Below are 22,127 nucleotides of genomic sequence, written 5' to 3'. Positions count from 1 at the left end.
GATGGATATCAAATTGAGTTGTTAGGAGTATCCTCGAGTCCAAAGTTACAAAAAAAATATATGAACTTTGTCACACACCATTAGGGGCTGTTTAGGTACCTAAAAATCTATTACAGATAAACATATTAGCAAGAAATATGAAATTAGCATGTTTGGATACACGATAAAAAAAATAAAAATAGATTACATAAGATTCCATGACTGTAAAATCCATTATGTGCTTCATTGGTAATCTAATGTGTCTGTGACCTAAAAAATCTTCTATATCCCTCCATTCTCCATCCATCTATGTCCCGTCATTCTCTCTCCTGTGCACATCTTTTATCTCTAAACTCCACTTAAAAATGTTTACACATACGCACATCCATTTACACTTTCTCTCTAAACTCTACTTGTAAGTGTTTGCACAGGCACATCCATTTCTACTTTCTCTTTTCTGTGCCCATCCATTTCCGATCATTCTCTCTCCTATGCACATCTTTTATCTCTAAACTCCACTTATAAATGTTTACACATACGCATATCCATTTACACTTTCTCTCTAAACTCCACTTGTAAGTGTTTGCACAGGCACATCTAGGCACATCCATTTCTATACGCTAATGAGCATATCCATTTCTACATCTCTTTATCCCCTACACTCTATTTCTACACTTTTATGAGCATATCCATTTTTACCTTTCTCTATCTACTCTACACTCTATTTCTACACTTTTATGTCTGCATCCATTTTTACCTCTCTCTATCTACTCTATTTCTACACTTTTCTACGTACATCCATTTTTATCTCTCTCTATCTCCTAATTTGAGTCCATTTCTATATTTTACTGAGAATATCCATTTTTACGTCTCTCTATCCCCAATTTGGGTTATAACCCACACATCCATTTCTACATCTATCTATCCATTTCTACATCTCTCTATCCCCAATATGTACATCCATTTCTACATTTCTCTATCCCAAATTTGTACATCCATTTATACATCTCTCTATCCCCAATTTGGTTGTAGCTCACATCCATTTCTACATCTCTCTATGTAACCCATAGATGCCATCAACAATAATATAAAAACAAAAATAATAAAAATAATAATTGGTAATCAATGAAAAATTATACAACACAATCATACTAAAAAATTTCATACAACATAATTCTCATAAAAGATTAGTAAGCTCAATTGAAATAAGATATCTATTTAGTCTCCTCCAATACTTCAAAATTTTCTACTGCAATTACCATACCTTCTAGTTTATTAATCAAACTTTTTTTTCATTTTTTAACTTGTACCATAAAGATTTTGAATTTGGTATCATAAATTTATTGTTTATTTGAAATTATATAGAGAGACATTTGAAAGACTATGTAGTAAATAAATAAAAATAAAGCTTATCGCAATAAAATCATGTTATTCCAATCATATTATTCCAATGACTTATCATGTTGAAACCAAAGTCTAATCATGTTAGAAGATATGTAATTCCATGTAATTGCCAAAAGCATGCAAAATGTATGAAATGGTAACATGATGAATTTAGAATGATATAAGTTATTATTAGAAAATCTATTTGGAATGGTGATGATATTATTATTATAAAAACTTTTTGGAACGGTGTGATGATGACTTTAATTTTGTATTTACGTGGATTTTTGTGACAAAAAAGAAAGAAATGATAGTTTATAGGCAAATGCTAGTAAAATATTGGTAATGCATTTCCCATATTTCTTCCAGACATAGCCAAACGGTAATAATGTATTTCCCACATTGCATCTAAATACTACCCAAACAACAACAATCTATTTGCAGGTAATGTATTATACCAGTAATATATTTTACAAACAATATATTTTCAGGTATCCAAATGACCCTTTAGATATTGACTTTCACATCTGATGACTATGAATGATTATGACCATCTTATATAAAAAAATAAATAATATTATAATGTACAATCCCTTTAAAAAACATTAGTAGGGCAATTCCATATTTTGCCCTCTCTTTTAGGCATTAACAAATATCTAAAATCCATGTTGTTAGCCTAGAAACATTAAACCCCTTATATCCAATTAAAAGAAAGGTCAAGGCTATTTTAATACTTAACCTTAGTTGGGCACTTAGTGTTGGATTTTGACCACGTAGGTTTATTTTCTATTGATTTGGCACTTTGGTGGTTAGGGCATTGAGGAGAAAAATACACGGTTAAGGAAGGCATGAATCCTGATAAAGTGTAAAGAAATGGTCAACGGGAGCATGTGCATAGCATCTACTCGAGCAAACTCCATTCAGCTGGAGAACTATTCATAAAAAAATTATTGTTTTAAAATTTTTTGATCCACTTTACTATATCTAGGAGTATTCCAAAACAGAAAAAGAAGAAATAAAAAGATTTTAAGTTCTTGAATACTTAGATATGATCATCCAATTTTGGATGGTCTCCACTATATATAATCGAGGAGGTTGCATCTCAAGACAATTCTCCTAAGTGTTTTACTCAAGAGAATTAATGTACAATATGCTCATGAGAAAGCACATAATCCGCTGACTTGTTCTCATCGAGGAGTATGTGGGTTAACTTATCCATATTTTGCGTGAGTATTATGCTCCTCAGGCTTAGGGCACAACTCATGTGCATTAGCCTCTTTATGGTAGGGTCTATGTATACATGATGTTGGATAGAATTGTTTAGGGTATAAGAAGCTCATGGATTATAGTCAAGGTCCACTAAAAGGGAAATACAATAGGATTCTATTCTACAAAATGGTCAAAATTATCTTTTACCATTAGATACGAAGTTGGGTGGTTGATTAATACTCGTAACTATATTTGAAATCTAATTTTTGTTTTCAGAACTTTATAACATACCCTTAACCGTCTGATTTTACATCTGAAGGGCAAAACCTTATTGTATAGTAAATGATATGGTAGTATACAATGCCATTCCTAAAATATGACATCTTTAAGTTCTCTAGGGTTAGGGTTTCACACATAAATAATATGGGGACTTTTAGGGCTAGGGTGATGGTAACATTGATTACATTTCCCTTCATACAATAAGACTAATCAACTATTTGTGCTTAGTATTTTTTTTCCTATTGGCGCAAATATGCAATGAAAAGGAGCCGAGGGAAGTGGAACTGTCATATAAAAGAGCTATTGCTCTCTTAATTGGAGGTCTCTCTCTTCCTTGTTCACTGGTTCCTGGGCTTCGACCTGCAACAAAATTAGGGTTTTGGAGAGGGTTTTGCAGAATGGTTTTGAGCAAGGGAAAGAAGGCTAAGGTCTCCGCACCTGAAGAAGAGGAGGGTCTTGAGCACATAGACGGGGAGCTCGTTCTCTCCATCGAAAGGTTGCAGGAGATACAAGATGAGCTTGAAAAGGTGATTTAAGCTTTCAGTTTTCATGGAGCCAGTGCATGTTTCCATAGTTCATAACGTTTTGCTGTTTTTTCTGTGTCTATGGATTAAAAGTGGAAATGCTTGAAGAAAATATCAGCAGTATTAAAAGAAAAAAATTTGTGGATTTTATCCATCATATGTGGGTTACAAGTGGAAATTGTTGATGCATTTGGGAAAAGTGGAAATTATTGATACAGCTATGGAAAATGCCAAAAAAGAAAGAAAAAATTCATGGGTTTTCTCCATATTATGTGGAATTTGAGTTGAAATTGTTCAAGCCGCTATAGAAAATGTAAAAATAAAGAAAAACATTTGCGGTTTTCGCTCACGGATATTACTATTTATTAAATTTGATTCTAGACACAACGTATGATTCTTGATTTCCAATTATAAGGGAATGAAGCAATAGAATATTGGAATACCTACATAGATTCATAAACTATGTGCAAAGGGCTATAGCTGTGCCAAATGCGAACCTAATTAGTTTGCCGATATGTGGGCGACCCACTGAGTGGCCTCACATGGTCTCTTAGGAGTTGAGAGCCCCTCAGTAAGCCGGTCATGAAGTTTCATAAAAGTTTGTTTTTTTTTTGTGAAACTTTAGACGGGTATCTACACCTCACAAGTGGTGTCAGAGCTGGCTCTATTGGATCTCCATTTCCATTCAAGTTTAGTGTCTTAGATTGTATTAGAGCGTGCAAGATTCATAAAACCATGGGAGTTGAGTGTTTGAAGTTTTTACCACTTGAAACGGGATACTTGTGATAGCCAAGATGAAGAGAGCATGAGATGCCAAATAAAGTTCGAATCTATGCTGATGAAAGTCGAACGCTATTGCATTGATTTACTATTCAATCGAGTCTCTAATAATGGGGGACTCATTTTGAAGTCGTACGGTGGCAAAGACACGTTGCATAAGAGGCATTGATCCTTGAGACAATGCATGCATAAATTTATCAGAAATTCAGGTTTAATTACTGTTTTAGGAGCATTAGTAGGACATGTTTTAGTCATGTTTTGTGTAAGGAATTTTGTTTTTCTTCTGTGGTTTTGAGTCTAGTTTCATGCTAAAAACGTTTCAGTGGCAGACCATTTATAATTTTGGAGATTTTGGGTGATCTTTAGGCCATGCCAGTTCTGTCCCTAAAAATTCCAGGAAAGTTGCACTGTTCAGTGTGGGGTATTATGACCATAAATGAGTAAAGGCCTATGGGGAAAATTTGTTTTCCCTTTGTGAAATTGAGTCTAGTTTCAGAAAAGTTTGAAAGATAAATTGCTAATATTTTGGGAGATATGAGCATTTTTATCAGAGGGTGCTCAATCTGAATTTTTTTTTCCTGCAGAGGTTTATGACTAATGCATATTGTTAATTTTGTTTTCTATAGAAGGAAAAAGTTTACATAGGGTGGTTCAACCTTCCATTATCGAAGTAAGTCTTGCCTCAAAAACCCATCGGAAAAGGTTTTTCCGATGCTCAAATACCTTCGAATTGATCATCTCAACCTTGAGATGTATGGATATCAAAAAAACAAAAAAAAGAAGTCGTAGTCATGAAAATAGCGCATCTTGTAATGCATCATCTGGACCGTCCATTTTTCAAAATTGTTCTCGATCTGCATCATTTTTTGACCTTTAAATTTCATAATTAGGGGTGACAATAGATTTCATTCCATTGCAAGGCTTTCTAGCATTGAAAGTGCATCTTTTGACATAGTTTTCTCAATAATGTAAGGTTGATATACAAAAATTACCCTTTGTAGAAGGCATATGCATAATCAATTGATCATTTAAAATTTGAATGATAGTGCAATTTCAAAGTTTGAAAGTAATCAGGTAAATGTTAAATCACATGTCGCAGAACACATGTAACATAAGCACAAATATTAGAGCATTCCCAATGCCACATGGCTGATGGCTCATAAACCCAAATTACTCAGTTACATAGGCACATGTCCACAATATAGAGAACATGAACCAAAATCTACTCTTGTAACCTCTTTTGATATCTCACAAAGAATCAAATTCCAAAAACTTGGAACGAATATGTTTTCACAAAGATTTTTTCTTTTCTGATTCTTGAAAATTTTCAACAAACGAATTCTTTAAGTTTTTTTCAGATTAAATCTGGGATTAGGTAGCAATACTAGGGGGCAGGTGGTTGGAATACCCCAAACCACCCCTCCAAGAAAATGTTGTCCTCCGCTTAATGTGAGGGGAAATGGTTAACATGCCCAATGCTTGAGGGCGTTTTCCACCTTTGTCCTTGGCAGGCCCAGATGGGCGTCTGGGCATGAGGCACTAGGCATTGCCTTGGGCACTTAGGCGCAAGCCTAGATATGGCCTGCCTAGGGCAGCCACCTCGGGCTAGGTGAGGCACCTATGGTCCTGTTCCACCTTGAGAGGTGCTTGAGACAAAGTTTCGGAAAATTCCTAAACATACTCATTTTGTTTAATTGTTCTTCTGAAAATGTGTGGGAATGTAATTTAAACAATTGTTGATCACATTTTGGCTCCTCAGTTGCTTAAACAAATTTTCTTTGGAAGTAATACAATTATTTATAGTTGATATTAATCATCTTCATCATCAAATCCTTTTCTCAACTATTTCGGGTTGGCTACACAAACCATGGTTCTCCATTCTGCTCTATCAATGGCCATACCCGTAGTGAGGCCATAAGTCCACATATTTTTTCTAACTACTTCCAACTATATCCTTTCGGGCTTTTACCCCTTGCCCTTTGAGCCTTCTACTTGAACCAACTCGCACCTCCTAACAATTGTTGCATTGGGTTTGTGTTGCACATGCTCAGCCCACCCAAGTTTACTTTCTCTTATTGCCTATTAGAGCCACAAGTTCTCTCGAATATTTTCATTTCGAATTCTATTCCCTCTGTCTTGCCACTCATCCATCTTAACGTCCTCATCTCAGCTACACTCTTGTCATGGGTATGTTGTTTCTTGATCGCCCAACATTCCGCCCCAAAAAGTAAAGCTGGTCTCACAACTGTCCTATGGAACTTCTCCTTCAGCTTCAATGGTATGCGGCAACCACTTTAAAATCCAGTTGCACATCTCCAATTTACCCACCCAGTACTAATTCTATGTGCGATATCTTCTTGAATCTCTCAGTTTTTCTAGATTATTGACCCAAGGTATCGGAAGTGCGCTCTTTTTGGTATTTCTTGGCCGTCAATCTTAACTATTTCCTCGTCTCTACTCCTATTATTATTAAACTTGCATTCCATATACTTTGTCTTATTATGGCAGATATAAATGATTTATTTTTTAGCTAAATGCAATTGGTTAGTTGGAGACATCATTAGTGACATGATAGTGTTTTTTTGAGCTTTGTTTGGGAGTGAGTCCAAATAATGGTACTTTACCTAGAGATTGCACCAATGAGAAGTCTTTGGATCCTCTGGCATTTTCCTTATGAATACACATTTCCGAAACATCGCTGATAGGTGATAAATTGACTGGTTATAGTTTGGTTGGTTTGTTTCTTGGCATCCGCAAGAAACTTGCTGAGTTATGGAGGAGTCCAATTCCAAGTTGGTATCACCTTGGTAAAAATTAGAAGTTATGTGAGTTGTTGGTTTTTCATTGGTTAATCATCATGATGGTAAATTATGAGCTCTAGCAATAAACCGATCGAACATAATGCTTGGACATGCTTACCTTTTTCTTGCCATTATTTGTGGTAAAGCATTAATGTATTCACAACCACATGTAATTGGATACAAAAATCTTAACCACATATCCTATTAATGATTTTATGAGATAATTTCACACCTCCCTTTTTAAAACGAAATAAAATAAAAAACTATCTCAATGCATCATTTTACAAGTTAGTAACTGGTCTTCGCTTCATGTCTAAGATAAATGCTTACTAACATGCTCATAAAATTAGACTTGTTTTGAAATAAACTGATTCTACCTAAAACTTTCTTATACTATACCTAGGATGACCTGATTTTCCTTGCAGGTAGCTATAGAGTTTCCCTTATCGAGTTTTATATATTTATTTGATGCTTTTTGTAGGTCAATGAGGAAGCAAGTGACAAGGTCCTGGAGGTGGAACAAAAGTATAATGAGATACGCCGCCCTGTTTACAATAAACGAAAAGAAATCATTCAAACCATCCCTGACTTTTGGTTAACTGCAGTTTGTAACGTGCCCTTGTTTCTTTCCACTTATTCAATCATAAATCGTCGGCTTTAAAATGCCTGTACTCGTAATATAAATATTGATCTCTGTAATTACAAAACAAATAGATGGCCTGCTGGACACTATGTGTTGAATTAACATCTCTAATGTTATCCTGTGCAGTTCCAAAGTCACCCTGCACTAGGTGAGCTTTTAACTGAAGAGGATGAGAAGGTTTGCTTTGAGACTTACCAATAGATGCAGTTTATGAACATTTTATTTCGTTATGTTTTTACTGTTTTTATTGCAATTGGAGTGATTTAACCTTTTGCCAGATACCAAATATGAAATAGTTCTTTATACAGCTGTAAGAGTGCTGGTGTTTCAAATCCTCTGAAATCTTTTGGCTTTACCAGGTTTTCAAGTATTTGCAATCTTTGGATGTTCAGGATTTCAAAGACGTGAAATCTGGCTATTCTATAGCATTTGTGAGTCTCTTCTTTCTTCCTGGGATACTTTTTAAAGTCATTTTGGTTATGCAAAAGGCTTACTGATGGTTTCCTCCTTCCCTCCCTCAAGAATATATTCATGAGGAAATAGGAAATTCAATCTTCTGGATTGGTATGATATATGTTTTTATATTGGAGTTCTATATGGGTGTGCATTAGAGTTCTGATTGCTTTTGCTTGAAATGCTGCAGAACTTCTCGACTAATCCTTATTTTGAAAACACAAAGCTCACAAAAACAATTTCCTTCTCTGATGAAGGGACAAGCAAGATAACTGGTACAACTATCAAATGGAAAGATGGCATGGTAAACAGTTTGTTTCTTCCCTATATTATATTCTGCACAAATATTTTTATGTTCAAGTGATAAAAAATTCGTCTATTATGTGAAATGTGACACTTGAAGGAAATGCCAAATGGTGTTGATCACAAGAAAAAAGGGGGCAAGAGGGCTTTCACTGAGGAGAGGTTAGTCTTTGAATATAAGGGACTTTCATTTAGTTACTTGGCAGATTTTTTTTTTTCCTTCTGACAAAGGCTGATATTTGGGTTTTTTATTTTGATAATGGTTGATATTAGGTCTTTTCTGATCTATTTGGGATCTTTTTTGTTTTACCACATGATCTGTCTAGAGTCTGGACTTGAGAGAATTATAACTTCATTGATTGTTTTTTTGGAAATGTACTTATGTTGTACCTTGATCACAGAGTCCACAAAAATATTTTAGATTTGCAAAAAGTAAATGAAAATGAGAAGTCAAAATCTGGTGATTTTTATTGGAACATTTGCCAAAAAATAATGAAATTGTGTGTATGGTTTTCAAAATATCTATGTTGTACACTTTTGCTTACCTTTATTACTTTTCACAATTTACTTCTTAGAGAATATGTTTTCACCTAACTTCTGTAGACTTTCTTTATCATTGGGTTGTTGAACCTTCTTCTCTTGGATGAAAGCAAGAGCTCTTGCTACCAGGTCATATTAGTTCCTTGAAAAGGGAGGTTAAAGCCTCTCTAAATATCCAAGGAAGTTCCTTTTCTTTTCTGATAATGGTGCATTGCTGCAAGTGATGAACTGATGATACAAAACTATCTAGATCTATAGAAGTGTTGTAATGGAGGAGGACATCATGGTCTTGCACCCATGGACCAATCCAAACCTGTCAATCTACCTCCTCAAGTAATGAATACGTGACAACCCCACGAAGAATCCTAGGAATATTATTCATCTCAGCCACATCCCAAATCCTGCCCAAACATATGGTGCAATACTACTTTATCCCTGGTTCTCTTGCAACAAGGTTTCCTTATCTACCACCTAATGCATCGTTGAAGACCTAGAGTGTTCACTCCCCTACCATAAGTTCTCTCATATTCTTATCATTCCATAGTTTATACTGCCTACCCTGAACGCTTTGAATTTCATTTCCATAGTTGCTTCCTTGTATGGATCTCCCTGGTGTATATGTGTTAGTGTGTGAAATGTGAAAGAAAAAGTTGTAGTTGTTATGACTCGTGTGTACATGCAAATAGGCACATCCGATGTCACTCTCATCCCATGTAACTCTAGCCTCTAGGTTCAAGTAATGAGATGTAGAGATAAAAATAGGCTAAGCAGATTGCTGATAGAGTACACGACCTTTCCTGGATGCCTTGTAAACCATGGTTCGGCATTGTATTGGGGGACAACTTGTTTTTTTGGGTGAATCAGTGGGGATATCGGGCCCCTACCCGTTTTATTAAGAAACCAAAAGATGTTATGAACATATTTTATACAACCCTTGGCAAGGAGACACCAGCAACATCAGATAAAATGAAAGGCGTTACAAAATCTGGGGGATGCCATTGCTTCATTCATAGAAACCGGTGCTTTGACCAGAGAGTTATTTACAATTGAAGTGGCACCTTTGGATGCCATTTTATTATCAATGTACATACGTGTCCATTCATAAAACATTGCCATTTTGTGAGTTAGATGAAATCCGAAGGAATGGATCCAAGACTTGGGTGTTCAGGGTGGCAGGGTGCTACAATATGACAGCTTGGGTTTCATACTACCCTGTTAATATTAAAACAAAACAAAAATGAAAAGAAAAGATGAAAACCCAAAATACCAGTATTCACCACATTACAAATTGCTGTTTGTTGGTCGAGTGCCAAACATATGTTGACCGAAAGCCGAGTTGCCTTCGAAACTTGGGATAGAGTAAGTCAAGTTACGGATACAAGATTGGTCAGGCTTTTTACTCAGTGAGGACACCTACTCAAGACTGTTCTAAATAGTTGCAATTGGGGAGGGGAGGGGTGGGTTGGAATGTGAGTGTGTGTGTGTGTGGGGGTGGGGGTGGGGGTGGGGGTGGGGGTGTGGGTGTGGGTGTGGGTATGGGTATGTGGGTGTGAGAGAGAGAGACTCACTGACGAGGCAACTCATTCGAGTTTTTGGGTATTTGGTGAAGAGTTTCTGTGTGGTAGTATGGGGATCTTGGGGAAATTTAGCGGTTGACTTCTCTTTAGAGAGCTGAGCTGTTCACTTGTCCTTGGCGACATTCATCATAACTCTCTTGTGTTCCTCTATAAGATGAAATAAGGGGAAGTGGGCGGCTGTATTTTCACTCTTTAGCATGCATTACTAGGTACAACTTGAGATGAATGGAAGTGAATGATATTAGTACTATGTTTGCATGTGTGCACATGCATGTGCTCTGACAGCGGAATTGCTCCTAGTGATCTGACTTCCCAATTTTGTTTGGTGGACCTGGCAGTTTCTTCTCATGGTTCAGTGATAATCGACAAAATGGTGGTCTTTCAGAGAGTGAGGACGAGTCTATTGTTTGTGACGAGGTAAGAACCAAAACTTTGTTTTTTTTGTCGTCTTTTTGTTTTGGGATTGTCTACAAAGAGAATTTATCTTTTGTTTTGGGATTGTCTACAAAGAGATCATTTATTTTTGTACAAGGTCACAATCATTCATGTCCTTTAACTTTCAAAATGTGTAGTTGTAAGAGCATCATTGAATAGACACAAAACTCAAAAAAAAAAATTCACGGAGTTTGTGACTCACCCCAAGCCATCTAATTGACATTAATGAGTGGGAATAGTTGTGAACGACTTGTAACAAAGAGAAATAGCCTCTTTGTAGACAATCCTTTTTGTTTTACATTACCTAGTCAATGGGGTCTCTGTTTAGCCATCCCACGAAATGCTGCATTCTTTTGGATCTATTTTATGCTTTAGCCCTGCTTTATATTTTGTACTTCTGAAAAAGCTTGGTAGTTTATCCATTGTTTAAGTGGTTATGTCTTCCTTCTTGCATCATATTTTTCTGTCAACTGAATGTTAATGGTTACTCCTAAAAATTGCAGGTTGCTGAGATTATTAAGGAAGACTTGTGGCCTAATCCTCTCAAGTATTTTAACAATGTGTGTCCTCATAGTTCTGTTTACTTTTTTTGTTTGGTTTCTTTTAGATTATCTTCCTTTTTCTTTCTATGGAATGACATCTTTTATCTGATTATGCTTTTTAGTTTGCATATTTTGTTTTCTTTAATTGAAGGGATGATGCTATCTGATACAGGATGCTGATGAGGAGGAGATGGATGAGGAGGAAGAGGATGAGGAAGAAGATGATGATGCATTAGTGAGTCTTCTTTTCTATTGTGCTTCTATCAAGAAGTTATTCCATTATATTTTAGGAAAATAAGTAACTGTTATTTTGCGCATTAGTGATGGGATGATTTCCATTTCGGGTGGTGCTTGGATGATTTGTTGTTGTCATTTCTAGGCTTCTGATTCAGAAGCTCAGCAGTTCACACTCGTACTTTTGTCTTGGGTTAGACAAGAACAAGATTCAAAGAGAGGGTCTGCGTGTGTGCGTGCATGTGCATGTGTATGGGTGTGAGAGCGATCTGATTCTTACTTCGTTGTTATCAGGGGAAGAATGAGAATGGCTCCGATGATGATGACTCCGACGATGATGAACAAGATGGGGATGATGAAGATGAGGCCTAGTTTTGCATCCATCGATTGGTTTTGTATGCTTGTGGCTTTGGCTCATGTGAAGCAAGTCATTTTGGTTGCAGAGGGGCCAAGAAACAGGATAGCCTCTTACTTATCTCTCGTAGTTGGTTAGCCTTCTTCTCGAAACCACAATCTTTCTCTCTCTCTCGTGCGCTAAGGCCCTTGATTTTGTTGGGGAATCATCATGGGTTATACATGCGTCTTGGATAGTGAATTGAATTTTTTGCATGGCTTTTTTTTTTTGTTGCCATTAGAGTTGCATAGCTTAGTGGACATGCTGAATGTAACATTTTGTGTTGCCAGAAGGCTGCCTGGGCCATAATTATATACAGGTATTTTGTTTGTGAACAGATTATGGAACTTCAACTGTCAATTAATGTAAAAATGCTCCGGTGTTCTGGTCCTATGTGGTTCTGTGGAGAGAGAGAGAGAAAGAGAGAGAGAGAGATGACTAATCCAAGCTTGTCTTTTCAATGGTTTCATTTGGTATTTGCCATTATCTTGGTTAGTATTACTATAGACTTCTTCTTTCATGACAAAAACACAAAAACTTTGAATGAGCGGAAGGAAATTAAAGCGCCATGGAATACTGAAATATGGAAGGACATTATAAATGATTCCTTTGTTGAATTGAAAATTGTGAAATAATATTTATTGGTCATTGTTTTGGTATGAAACGAGATGTTTAGTTTTGGGTTTCAATTGTTTCATCATCATCATCATAGCTTTATATCAAAATATGGAGTTTGGCTACACAAATTGTCAACCATTCCACTCTATTGATATTGATATTTTTGTTTGCAAATTTTTTGAGGTTGGCTGTATCTTCAATCAGACATACTCACTGTTTTTCTTCTTACTAATGATATTCGTATTTTATTTTTGTTCTTACTATTGATATTCATTTTTTGTTGGCTTTTCTCTCGTCTTTTAGAGCTTTCCATTATAACCAAATCACTCATCCTAGTTGATGTTGTTTTAAGTCAATGCTGCATAAAGTTAGACTACCTATGATTTTATCACCTATTGAAGTTACTTTTATGTCTTCTTAGATGGATTCATTTCGAATACTCTTTTTTTTTCGTTTTGCCACTTGTCCATGTCAGCGTTCTCATCTCAATTACTCACATTTTATGGATAATGTCGTTTTTTGACCGTCCAACATTCTTTTTACAAAGCATGATTGGTTTTACCTCTGTCTTATAGAACTTTTCTTTCAATTTCATTTATATTTGATGATTATATAAGGCTCCAAAAATATATATCCACCCAGCTTGAATTTTATGTACGACATTTTCTTTAGTCTCTCCATTCTCATTCTCAGGGATTATTACATATATCCTCAATATCATATTCTACACTATGATGTGGGTAGGGGAGAGAGCAGCTTTGCAAAGCTAGGCATTCAGTGTTCTTATGGCGGGTGTCAACACCGGTGGTGGGCCCTCGAATGAGGGGTAGGCGACTTAGCCGCCTTATGTTGCTCGTGAGTCGCAATTACCAATCTCGCAACAAAACTGAGGCTAATAGAGGGGGTCGGTCTTTCACTTGTTGATCGTTCGTGAGTCGAGCTCGCTCTCATGCCACACCTTACACTCGCTTGAGTCAGAGAAGATATAAAAAATAATAGCTCATGAATTTTAATTAATTATTACTATTATTATTAAATTTGTATTCGATATATTTTATCTTAATCATAGTAAAAATACGATGATTGTATGGTTTTTAGTCAAAAACATATTAAAACTTAGATATCAAATAAAAATACAATTGAAAAAAAAAACCATGCTTTTAACATCTAGTTTTTACAAGACCGAGCCGGGTCGGATCAAATCCTCGTATGGTGTGGATATGTTGGAGTTTTGCACATGCACTACGTGTAAATGGGAAGAGGAATGTGCGAGTGGGAGTATATATGTTTTTGCGTTCGTGTAGACTTGTATTCATGCATATTTCTTTCATGGATGCTACAGAAAAAAAAGGAAAAAAAAAGTAGGAAGCGAGCCATATCTATCGTTAATCTTTGACGATCGAAGGTGGAGATTAAATATGTACCTGAGTGATTATTGAAATGTGAAGTACAGTGGCACATGGAGCAGCACATTTATCCATAAGCATTGGTTTTGACGATGCTACGATGGCCGTTAACAACGGAAATGGTGTCCGGGTTCCGGTTTCCAGTTTCCCTGTTTGCAAGAACCTGTGCACCGAAAGCGAAAAAAGAAAAAAAGAAAAAAAAAAAAGATTAAAATCAGAGTAAACTTATCCGGTCAGCGATCGGGCCAAAAAAGCTGCAGCGCTCACAAATGATTGAAAGGACTATTTTTTTTTTGGAAAGAAATCAGAGATTATATTAAAGTTTTAAAAAAAGATTACAGAGTCAGAGATCAAAATCTTAGATAAAACAGTAGCTCCTTTTGCAAGAAAATCTGTCAGCCCATTAGCTTCCCTATAAACATACACAAAGGAGAACGGTAGCCTCTTTTGTAAGAAAATCTGCCAGCCCATTAGCTTCCCTATAAACATGCATAAGGAGAACGGTAGCCCCTTTTGCAAGAAAATCTGCCAGCCTATTAGCTTCCCTATAAATATGTACAAAAGGAGAATACAAAGGAACTAGCAATATCCCAAATTTGTAGCCCCTTTTGCAAGAAAATCTGTCAGCCCATTAGCTTTTTTATAAACATGCACAAAAGGAGTACACAAATGAACTAGCAATGTCCCAAATTTGTACCAGCACCAATTTCAAGATGTTTGCTTCTTGTTGCACCAATTGAAATTTTGTAGATGTCCAAATTTGTAGCAGCACCGATTTCAAGATTTTTGCTTCTTGTTGCACCAATTGATGACCGATTTCAAGATTTCTGCTTCTTTTTACACCAATTGATGACGTTTAGAGAATCCCCTTCAATGATACAATAATGACCCATATTCCTAGCCATCAAAAATTTTAAACCATGAAGAAGTGCATAAAGCTTTGTATAATTAGCAGTTCTTTAACCAAGAGGACCAGCATAAGTAAAGATAATACTACCATTCCAGTCTCTAACCACACCTCCAAAGCCCGTCAGCCCAGGGTTCCCTAATGAACTGCCATCAAAATTGAGCTTAAAAACCCCATCGCAACCCATCTTCAGCCCAAGGTTCCCTACTATCATTAAAATTGAGCTTAAAAACCCCATCAAAGGTGCAACCCATCCTCCTTTAGGCTTGCATTTAATGAAACCCATATGAAAAAGATTTGGCAGATTTCTTCTCACATCCACTTTTGAAATGTCATGTCCTTCCTTTGTCACGGAAAGATAAAGGCAAATCGAATGCAAAAATCTTGTCTATAATTTTCTCAAAACGCTGACTTATCCCATCGAAAGTTCTTCTATTCCTTTCCTTCCACACCTCCCACAAGATCACGCCTCTCGTGATTTGCCATATTATCAAACCTAACTGAGGTAAAAAAAGAAGTGACAAATTTGAAAGTAGACCTTCAACCTTTGACAGCATAACTATTGCAACCCCAAGCTAATAAAAAAACCAACTCTAGCCTTTAGAAGTGAATGGACAGTGGAGAAATAAATGAGCACCTATTCACTGTCCTCTCTACACAATAGACAGACATTTGGTAAGATATTTCCCCTCTTGATTAGATTATCAACTGTCAGAACCTTATTTTGAACTGCTAGCCATATAAATGCTTGTACTTAAGAGGTAAAGGCCACTTCCAGACCACCGCGACTTCAGGCATGGTCCACCTCCATCGATCATGAAACAGTAATTGGTACATCAACTTAACCGAATAATCTCCATATTTGTCAATATCCCACACTACCTCATCAACAACATTGTGAGAAATATAAACTTCATTATGTAGCATCAATAAGGCAAAGAATTCAGCAAAGAGAGAGTCTGAAATCCTATTGTATGGAACATTAATATTCCATATAATCTGGTTTTCCCTGCGTTCGAAATAGTCAGAGACGAGCGCATGGGGATTGGCCATCCTCTGAAATACAAGAGGAAACATATATTTCAAAGGTGAAGACCCTAACCATTTGTGATGCCAGAAAGATATTGTGTCCGTCTCCTAAAGACCATCGAATGTCCTTGTGAATGAGCGATCTACAAGAAAGAATAGATCTCTAACAATAAGACATCTCTTTTGTAGCATTCCTCAATCCAACCCACATTCTAAACTTATCCACACTATACTTTGCTGTGATCACTTTGTACCACAAATGGTATTTGAAATTTAAGCTCCTCCAACACCACTTACATAACAACACCTGATTGACAAGTTTGACTCTCCTTATTCCTAGACCTCCTTCACTCTTAAGTGTGCACATCCTATCCCATCTTAACAGATGAAATTTCCTAGAATCTCTAGAAGAACCCCATAAGAAGTTTCTCATTAGGGTTTCAATTTTCTTAGCTACTAGCAAAAAGACTTACAGTATGGACATCTGATAATAGGTAAATTTGATAGACATAACTTGACCAGGGTTATCTTTCACCTCAAGGAAAAGGTATTTAAATTTCCACAGATCAAGCTTCACTTGAATCCGTTGGATGATTTTGTCCCAAACAGCAATCGGAAGTCGACCGTCTGAAATAGGCATCCCCAAATGCGTGATGGGGAAGTTCTCCACTTTATACCCCAACACCTCTGCCATTTTCTGGACTAAAGCATCACTGCAATTAATACCAGCTATTGTTGTTTTATGAAAATTAACCTTAATGCTTAACGCAACTTTACAGTGCCTCAAAAAGGTAGCAGAATCATATTACATACCTGTGGTAGTAATACAGTTCGCTTTGTGTGGGGTTCGACAAACATAGCATTGGTTTCCATCATTTATCTTAGATTCAAAGAAGAAGCTCATGGTTGAGAGAGCACCTTCTAAATGAGTTGTATGCTTCAACTAGAGAGGAACTGAAGCTATATATCGAGGAGATTCATGAATACAATGTATATACAGTATTGTAAACAATTGGTGTGTGTGTGTGAGAGACATGCATAGTGCATTGGCATGCAAGTTGTGTATGAGTGGTGTGCAATGTATGCAATTATGGAGGGTAAATTTGACATTAATTTTTTAGGGACTTAAAATTATTTGATTCGGCTGACAAATCACCACTAATTTCTGTAATAAATACCCAATTATTTTGAGGCTGCCAACCCAGATAAATGTTTCTACGTGACCCCAACAACATATAAGTTATATGGGATCCCATTCTTTAGCCCTCGATTGAATTGAACGGTTATGATTGTTCATACTACAATGTCACTCCAAGCACTGTTTTATTTTTCAATTTTTTCTACAAAATAGTTTTAAATAAAATTTTCGAAATCCCATCAAAAAATTAGGGCAAATCTAAAAAAATAACAAAATATTTTTGTAAAAATAAGTAACCAAAATGCCTCTGCAATTTTCAGGGGTATTTCGATAATTTTTCATCAACGGAAGTATCTATTTATTTTTATCATGTGCGCCCCTGTCAAATATATGCATGTCCCAAATTTCACTTCAAAATTATTTGTACAATAAATAAAAAATAAGCTATCTGATCAATATCTTACGGTTAAGAGCTAACTTGTGTGACATTGTGACTCAAATTTGAAAACTAAACATACAACTTCCGACCATCCAATCAAGATTGGATAGTTGAGGATTTTCATATACACGTAAATTATATGTGCCTCGCGCTACGTAGGAATGTTTCCCTTTTCTACTTTTCAAGTGTCAATAATGGACAATAGAGAGATGAATGTTCATATGAGAATATGAACAGTTCACGTGAATAGTTTGTTATTCACAATAGGCAAAGGTTGGCAATGGGCCACGCGGCCCCCAAAAATTGGCTAGAGGTCTTGGCAAGGGTTGGGCCACCTTTACAAGGGGGCCCTAGCCTAGTCCAATTTATTCTCTTGTGTTTCCATTTTAATTAAAATTCCAAATAGGATAGGCCCCGCCCAAATTGCACAAAGCCACCTAACCACACCGAACCAGGCCTCTAGGGACCAGGGCTGGGTCTGGGCCACTCCCGACCCTACCTTAAGCGTTCTGTGACATTGAGATTGATGTACCTCTACATGGGGATATATTCCATGGTTGGACAATTAGGCTTATTGAGAAAGAGAAGGAAATTTTAACCAAAAAAAGAGTGAAGGAAATAAACATAGGAAACTATTTTGTTAGGGCTACATCTTTATGAAGCCACATTTCAAATATCGTTGGAAGATGTAGTTCTAGCACCGGAAAAATTACGATTTAATCATCTCAACCTTGACAATGATGAATCTAATAAAAAAAAAAAAAGGTTTTTAAGCCTTATATATGATCTATCTTGTAACACATTTTTTTGGCCATCTATTTGAAGTGTTCATTGATTCTCCATATCTGCAATATTTTTAGAGCTTCAAATTCAATGACCAGAGGTGGAAATAAATTTGCAAACCATTAGAAAGGTTTTCGGCACCAAAAACTGCATTTTCTAGTGGGGTTTTGAGGTGCCGCTTTAATAAATATAATAAAGTTGCGGCCTATGGAAACCATACCCAATAAGCAACAGCTTAGTAGATAATTTGACGGTTTGTTTAGTTAATCACAAGATGTTCTAAAATCTTGAACATGGTTTGAAACAAAGGAGAGTAGAAAAAAAAAAAAAAAAATTTTTTTTTTTTTGGGTTAAAAAAAAAATCATTTCAATGTGTAACACTAGAAAATATTGCCTGAAATCCAGGAGATTAGACCATTTGGACAAGCCCAAGGATAATGATTTTTAGACCATGGTTTGCCAAAAGGTCCCTTAGAATGCTAATGGAGCCCAGTCCTAATGATAATTATGCGATGTTTAAATGATGCAATTTTCGTAGGCCGCGGCGCTACGATATTTGCTAGAGCTTCCACAAAAAATCCCATTGGAAAATGCAGTTTCGGTGTCGGGAACGCTTGTCTGTCAAATCTATTTTCAACCCTGATCATGAAACTTAATGCTTCAAAAATAGATATGGAAGGTTTGTGAACACTTGAAATAGACAGTCTAGTACCACAAATTATTCATTCTTAAGGCATAATATCTTTTTTTTTTGATCTATAATTATCGATGTCGAGATGATCAATTTGTAAGTTTTCAAGCACTTTCACTGCACTTCCAATACTCATTAAAAACTATAAAGAGACTTGTATCAGCTAAATCCCGAAAATGATATGAAACCTGATATATGGGATAAATTGACTCATATACTTGATAAATACCAAATATACAAGGGATCGGATATATCCCGCGTTGTTAACATATGCCTAAATATCCATTATGTTATGACTGTTATAGAAAGCCTTGTAGCATTTCTATAACGGTTAAGTTTTATTAATGAATTACTTTTAGGAAAATTTATTAGAGCAGCGGATGCACTGCTGACTCACTAAAGTCTATTTTAGAGATGGACATTTTAAAAATGCAAGGGGCTGAAATGAATTTAGACAATGTAAAATATTTTCTTAAAAAATCGTATTTTAAATATATATATATATATATATATATATATAAATAAAAGCATCTTAACTTAGATCATAAATCCCTAAAATTTTGGATTAAAAATCCATTTTTGAAATAAATTTAAGTGGGGGTTTACATATGCACAATATGAGTCGGCTAACTCATAGAAACCCATCCTTACTTTCACTAAAACGGCTGAAAACTGGAAAGTGGCTGATATTTGAAGGTAATGAACCACTATTCACGAAACGGTTACACCGCAATTTTCTCAAATCGCTGGTACAATACAATACACATGTTTAGTATATAGGTAATCCATCGTTATATAATTATGGGATTGTATACAATAAGACTATTTACCTATGGTATAGGGAAGTTACAATTATTTACAACCATCAAATGTAAAATCTGATAGGCTTGGGTAAGTCACAATTCTTGAAAAAATTATTTAAACTTTGAGCTCGGTCAATGAAATAAAAAGAGCCACCCAATTTCACATTTAATGGTCAAGATGAATTGTGACTACCTTGTACCAACAATAAATGATTTCTTTATATATTTTCCCTATAATTATTGTTACCTAAACATATAAATATGATTACGAGGAAAAATCGGGAACCAACTAAACACTAAACCAAACACATGATTAATAACATTGAGAAATGGGAGGATACCTTTTTTTTTTTTTTCATTTTTATTTAGCCCAAACAGAAAGAAATGGCAGTTTTTAATAGCGTTATGTAGTTCTTTAGCTCAACTCAAGCTGGTCTTATTATTGGACACATGAGGCCTAGGCTTCTCATGCTTGCACCCTTCACCAACCAAGTAGGGGTGCAAATGGGAGAAGTGCGGTGAAACCCGGCCAGACTCATATATACATATTCGGACACACACACACACATACACACACACACACACACACACACATATATATATATATATATAGGAAAATACTACGCAACGTTTATAGGAAAAAATGAACAGTGATTTTGCCTACCTCTATCACCGTCCAAAGTTCATCGCACAATCACAATTGTCTGATAGTGTTTTATTTTTTATTTTTTTTCTACAAATCGAAATGACCTGAAATTTGGAGCGTGTATTCGTAAAAAATAAGGGAATCTTTGAAAAATATAAAAAAAATATTTTACTTGAAAAAATTAACCAAAATACCCATGAAAAGTTTTTGGGCTATTTTGGTCAATATTTTTTTCACGGATAATTTTTTTTATATTTTTACCAGATGCATCCTAGTAAGATGTATATACCCTCTAAATTTTATGTCATTCCAATTTGTAGAATAAAAAATAAAACATCACTAGATAATCGTGACCGCACGATAAAATTTGGACGGTGATGAGGGTAGGCAAAATCACTATTTATTTTCACCTATAGTCGTTGAGAAGACTTTTCCATATATATATATATATATATATATATATATATATATATATATATATATATATATATGTTTGTCTAGAGTTCACAACCCCTCAAAATACAAAGGTTCAAGTTAGATGGGTGTATTTATCAAAACAATCATTATTTTTTCATTAAAAAATTATTTAAATAGGTAATATTATCATTAAACAGGGGCAAATTTGAAATTTTCACAAGAGTACAATGATATTTTGAAAGTTAGTGTCCTGAAACTTTATTTGTAGAGTACCCTTGTCCTTTAGTTAAAATTTCAATTTTACCCCTTATAGAGATGACAAAAGTACCATTTGTCTTGTAGTAATATTTACAAAATTGCCTCACAAAAGTAACTCTTTTTTAAAAATAAACTACAAAATTAGTAAATCCACCCTTCCCAACTTTCTCTATCTTGAACCTTTGTAATTTGAATGAATGTGAAGTTTATATAAGTTTGCAACCTTAAAATGTAGAATTAAATATGTACCTGAAAAATCTATCAAACAATGTTGTTTTAATGTTGAAAAACCCTCGAATTGATCATCTCGACATTGAGATATATGAATATAAAAAAAAAAAGATTTTGAGTCCTAAAAATAATGTATCGTGCAACACATTATCTAGACCGTCCATTTTCAAAATTTTCATAGGTTTATAGATCTATTGATTTTAACTATTTTTGGAGTTTAAAATTTTATAATTAGAGATGAAAATAAATTTTAAGATAATCTTAAGAATATTTTGCACCATAATTAGATTTATAATAAAATTTAGAGGTGCACCTTACTTTATTTGTTTAAGGTTGCAACCTTATTGAAATTGCACCATCTATAAGGTGGCAACCTTAAACAATCCTATTAAGGCGCACCTTAAAATTTTACCGTAACATAAAACAAATAAAGTAAGGCGCACCTTTAAATTTTATTATAAATATAATTTTGGTGTAAAATATTCTTAGAATAGCCTTAGAATCCTTTTTCATCTCTATTAAAAAATTTTAAATTTAAAAAACAATCCAAATAAAGTAGATTTATAAGTACATGAAAATCTTAAAAATGGACGGTCTATATAATATATTACAAGAGACACTATTTTTAGGACTTGAAATCTATTTATTTTTTAATATTTAAATATCTCGATACCAAGATGATCAA

General features: G+C 35.2%; 1 protein-coding gene across 1 annotated transcript; it reads left to right on the top strand.

The window, feature by feature from the left end:
* The first annotated feature begins 3,165 nt into the window (after window positions 1-3,165).
* LOC18421933 (NAP1-related protein 2) lies at window positions 3,166-12,467 on the top strand. The gene is made up of 10 exons (XM_006827143.4): window positions 3,166-3,377; window positions 7,437-7,559; window positions 7,725-7,775; window positions 7,958-8,029; window positions 8,242-8,355; window positions 8,455-8,516; window positions 10,810-10,888; window positions 11,410-11,466; window positions 11,621-11,683; window positions 11,977-12,467. Exons 1-10 carry the CDS (start codon window positions 3,249-3,251, stop codon window positions 12,052-12,054), a joined length of 828 nt encoding a protein of 275 aa, XP_006827206.1. The 5' UTR covers window positions 3,166-3,248; the 3' UTR covers window positions 12,055-12,467.
* The last annotated feature ends 9,660 nt before the right edge of the window (window positions 12,468-22,127 follow it).

This window comes from Amborella trichopoda, chromosome 4, assembly GCF_054954075.1.
Source record: "Amborella trichopoda isolate Santa Cruz 75 chromosome 4, AtrichopodaSantaCruz75HAP2 v2.0, whole genome shotgun sequence".
NCBI classification, from domain to species: domain Eukaryota; kingdom Viridiplantae; phylum Streptophyta; class Magnoliopsida; order Amborellales; family Amborellaceae; genus Amborella; species Amborella trichopoda.
The sequence above is the reverse complement of the archived record's forward strand: the minus strand, read 5'-3'. Positions and strand labels throughout refer to the sequence as shown.

What these genes read in the sequence shown, in the direction of transcription:
- LOC18421933 (XM_006827143.4), top strand. Translation starts at nt 3,249, where the DNA reads ATGGTTTTGAGCAAGGGAAAGAAGGCTAAGGTCTCCGCACCTGAAGAA. An exon ending in CTGACTTTTGGTTAACTGCA is followed by an intron (nt 7,560 to 7,724) that starts GTTTGTAACGTG and finishes TATCCTGTGCAG; the next exon opens with TTCCAAAGTCACCCTGCACT. An exon ending in TAACTGAAGAGGATGAGAAG is followed by an intron (nt 7,776 to 7,957) that starts GTTTGCTTTGAG and finishes TGGCTTTACCAG; the next exon opens with GTTTTCAAGTATTTGCAATC.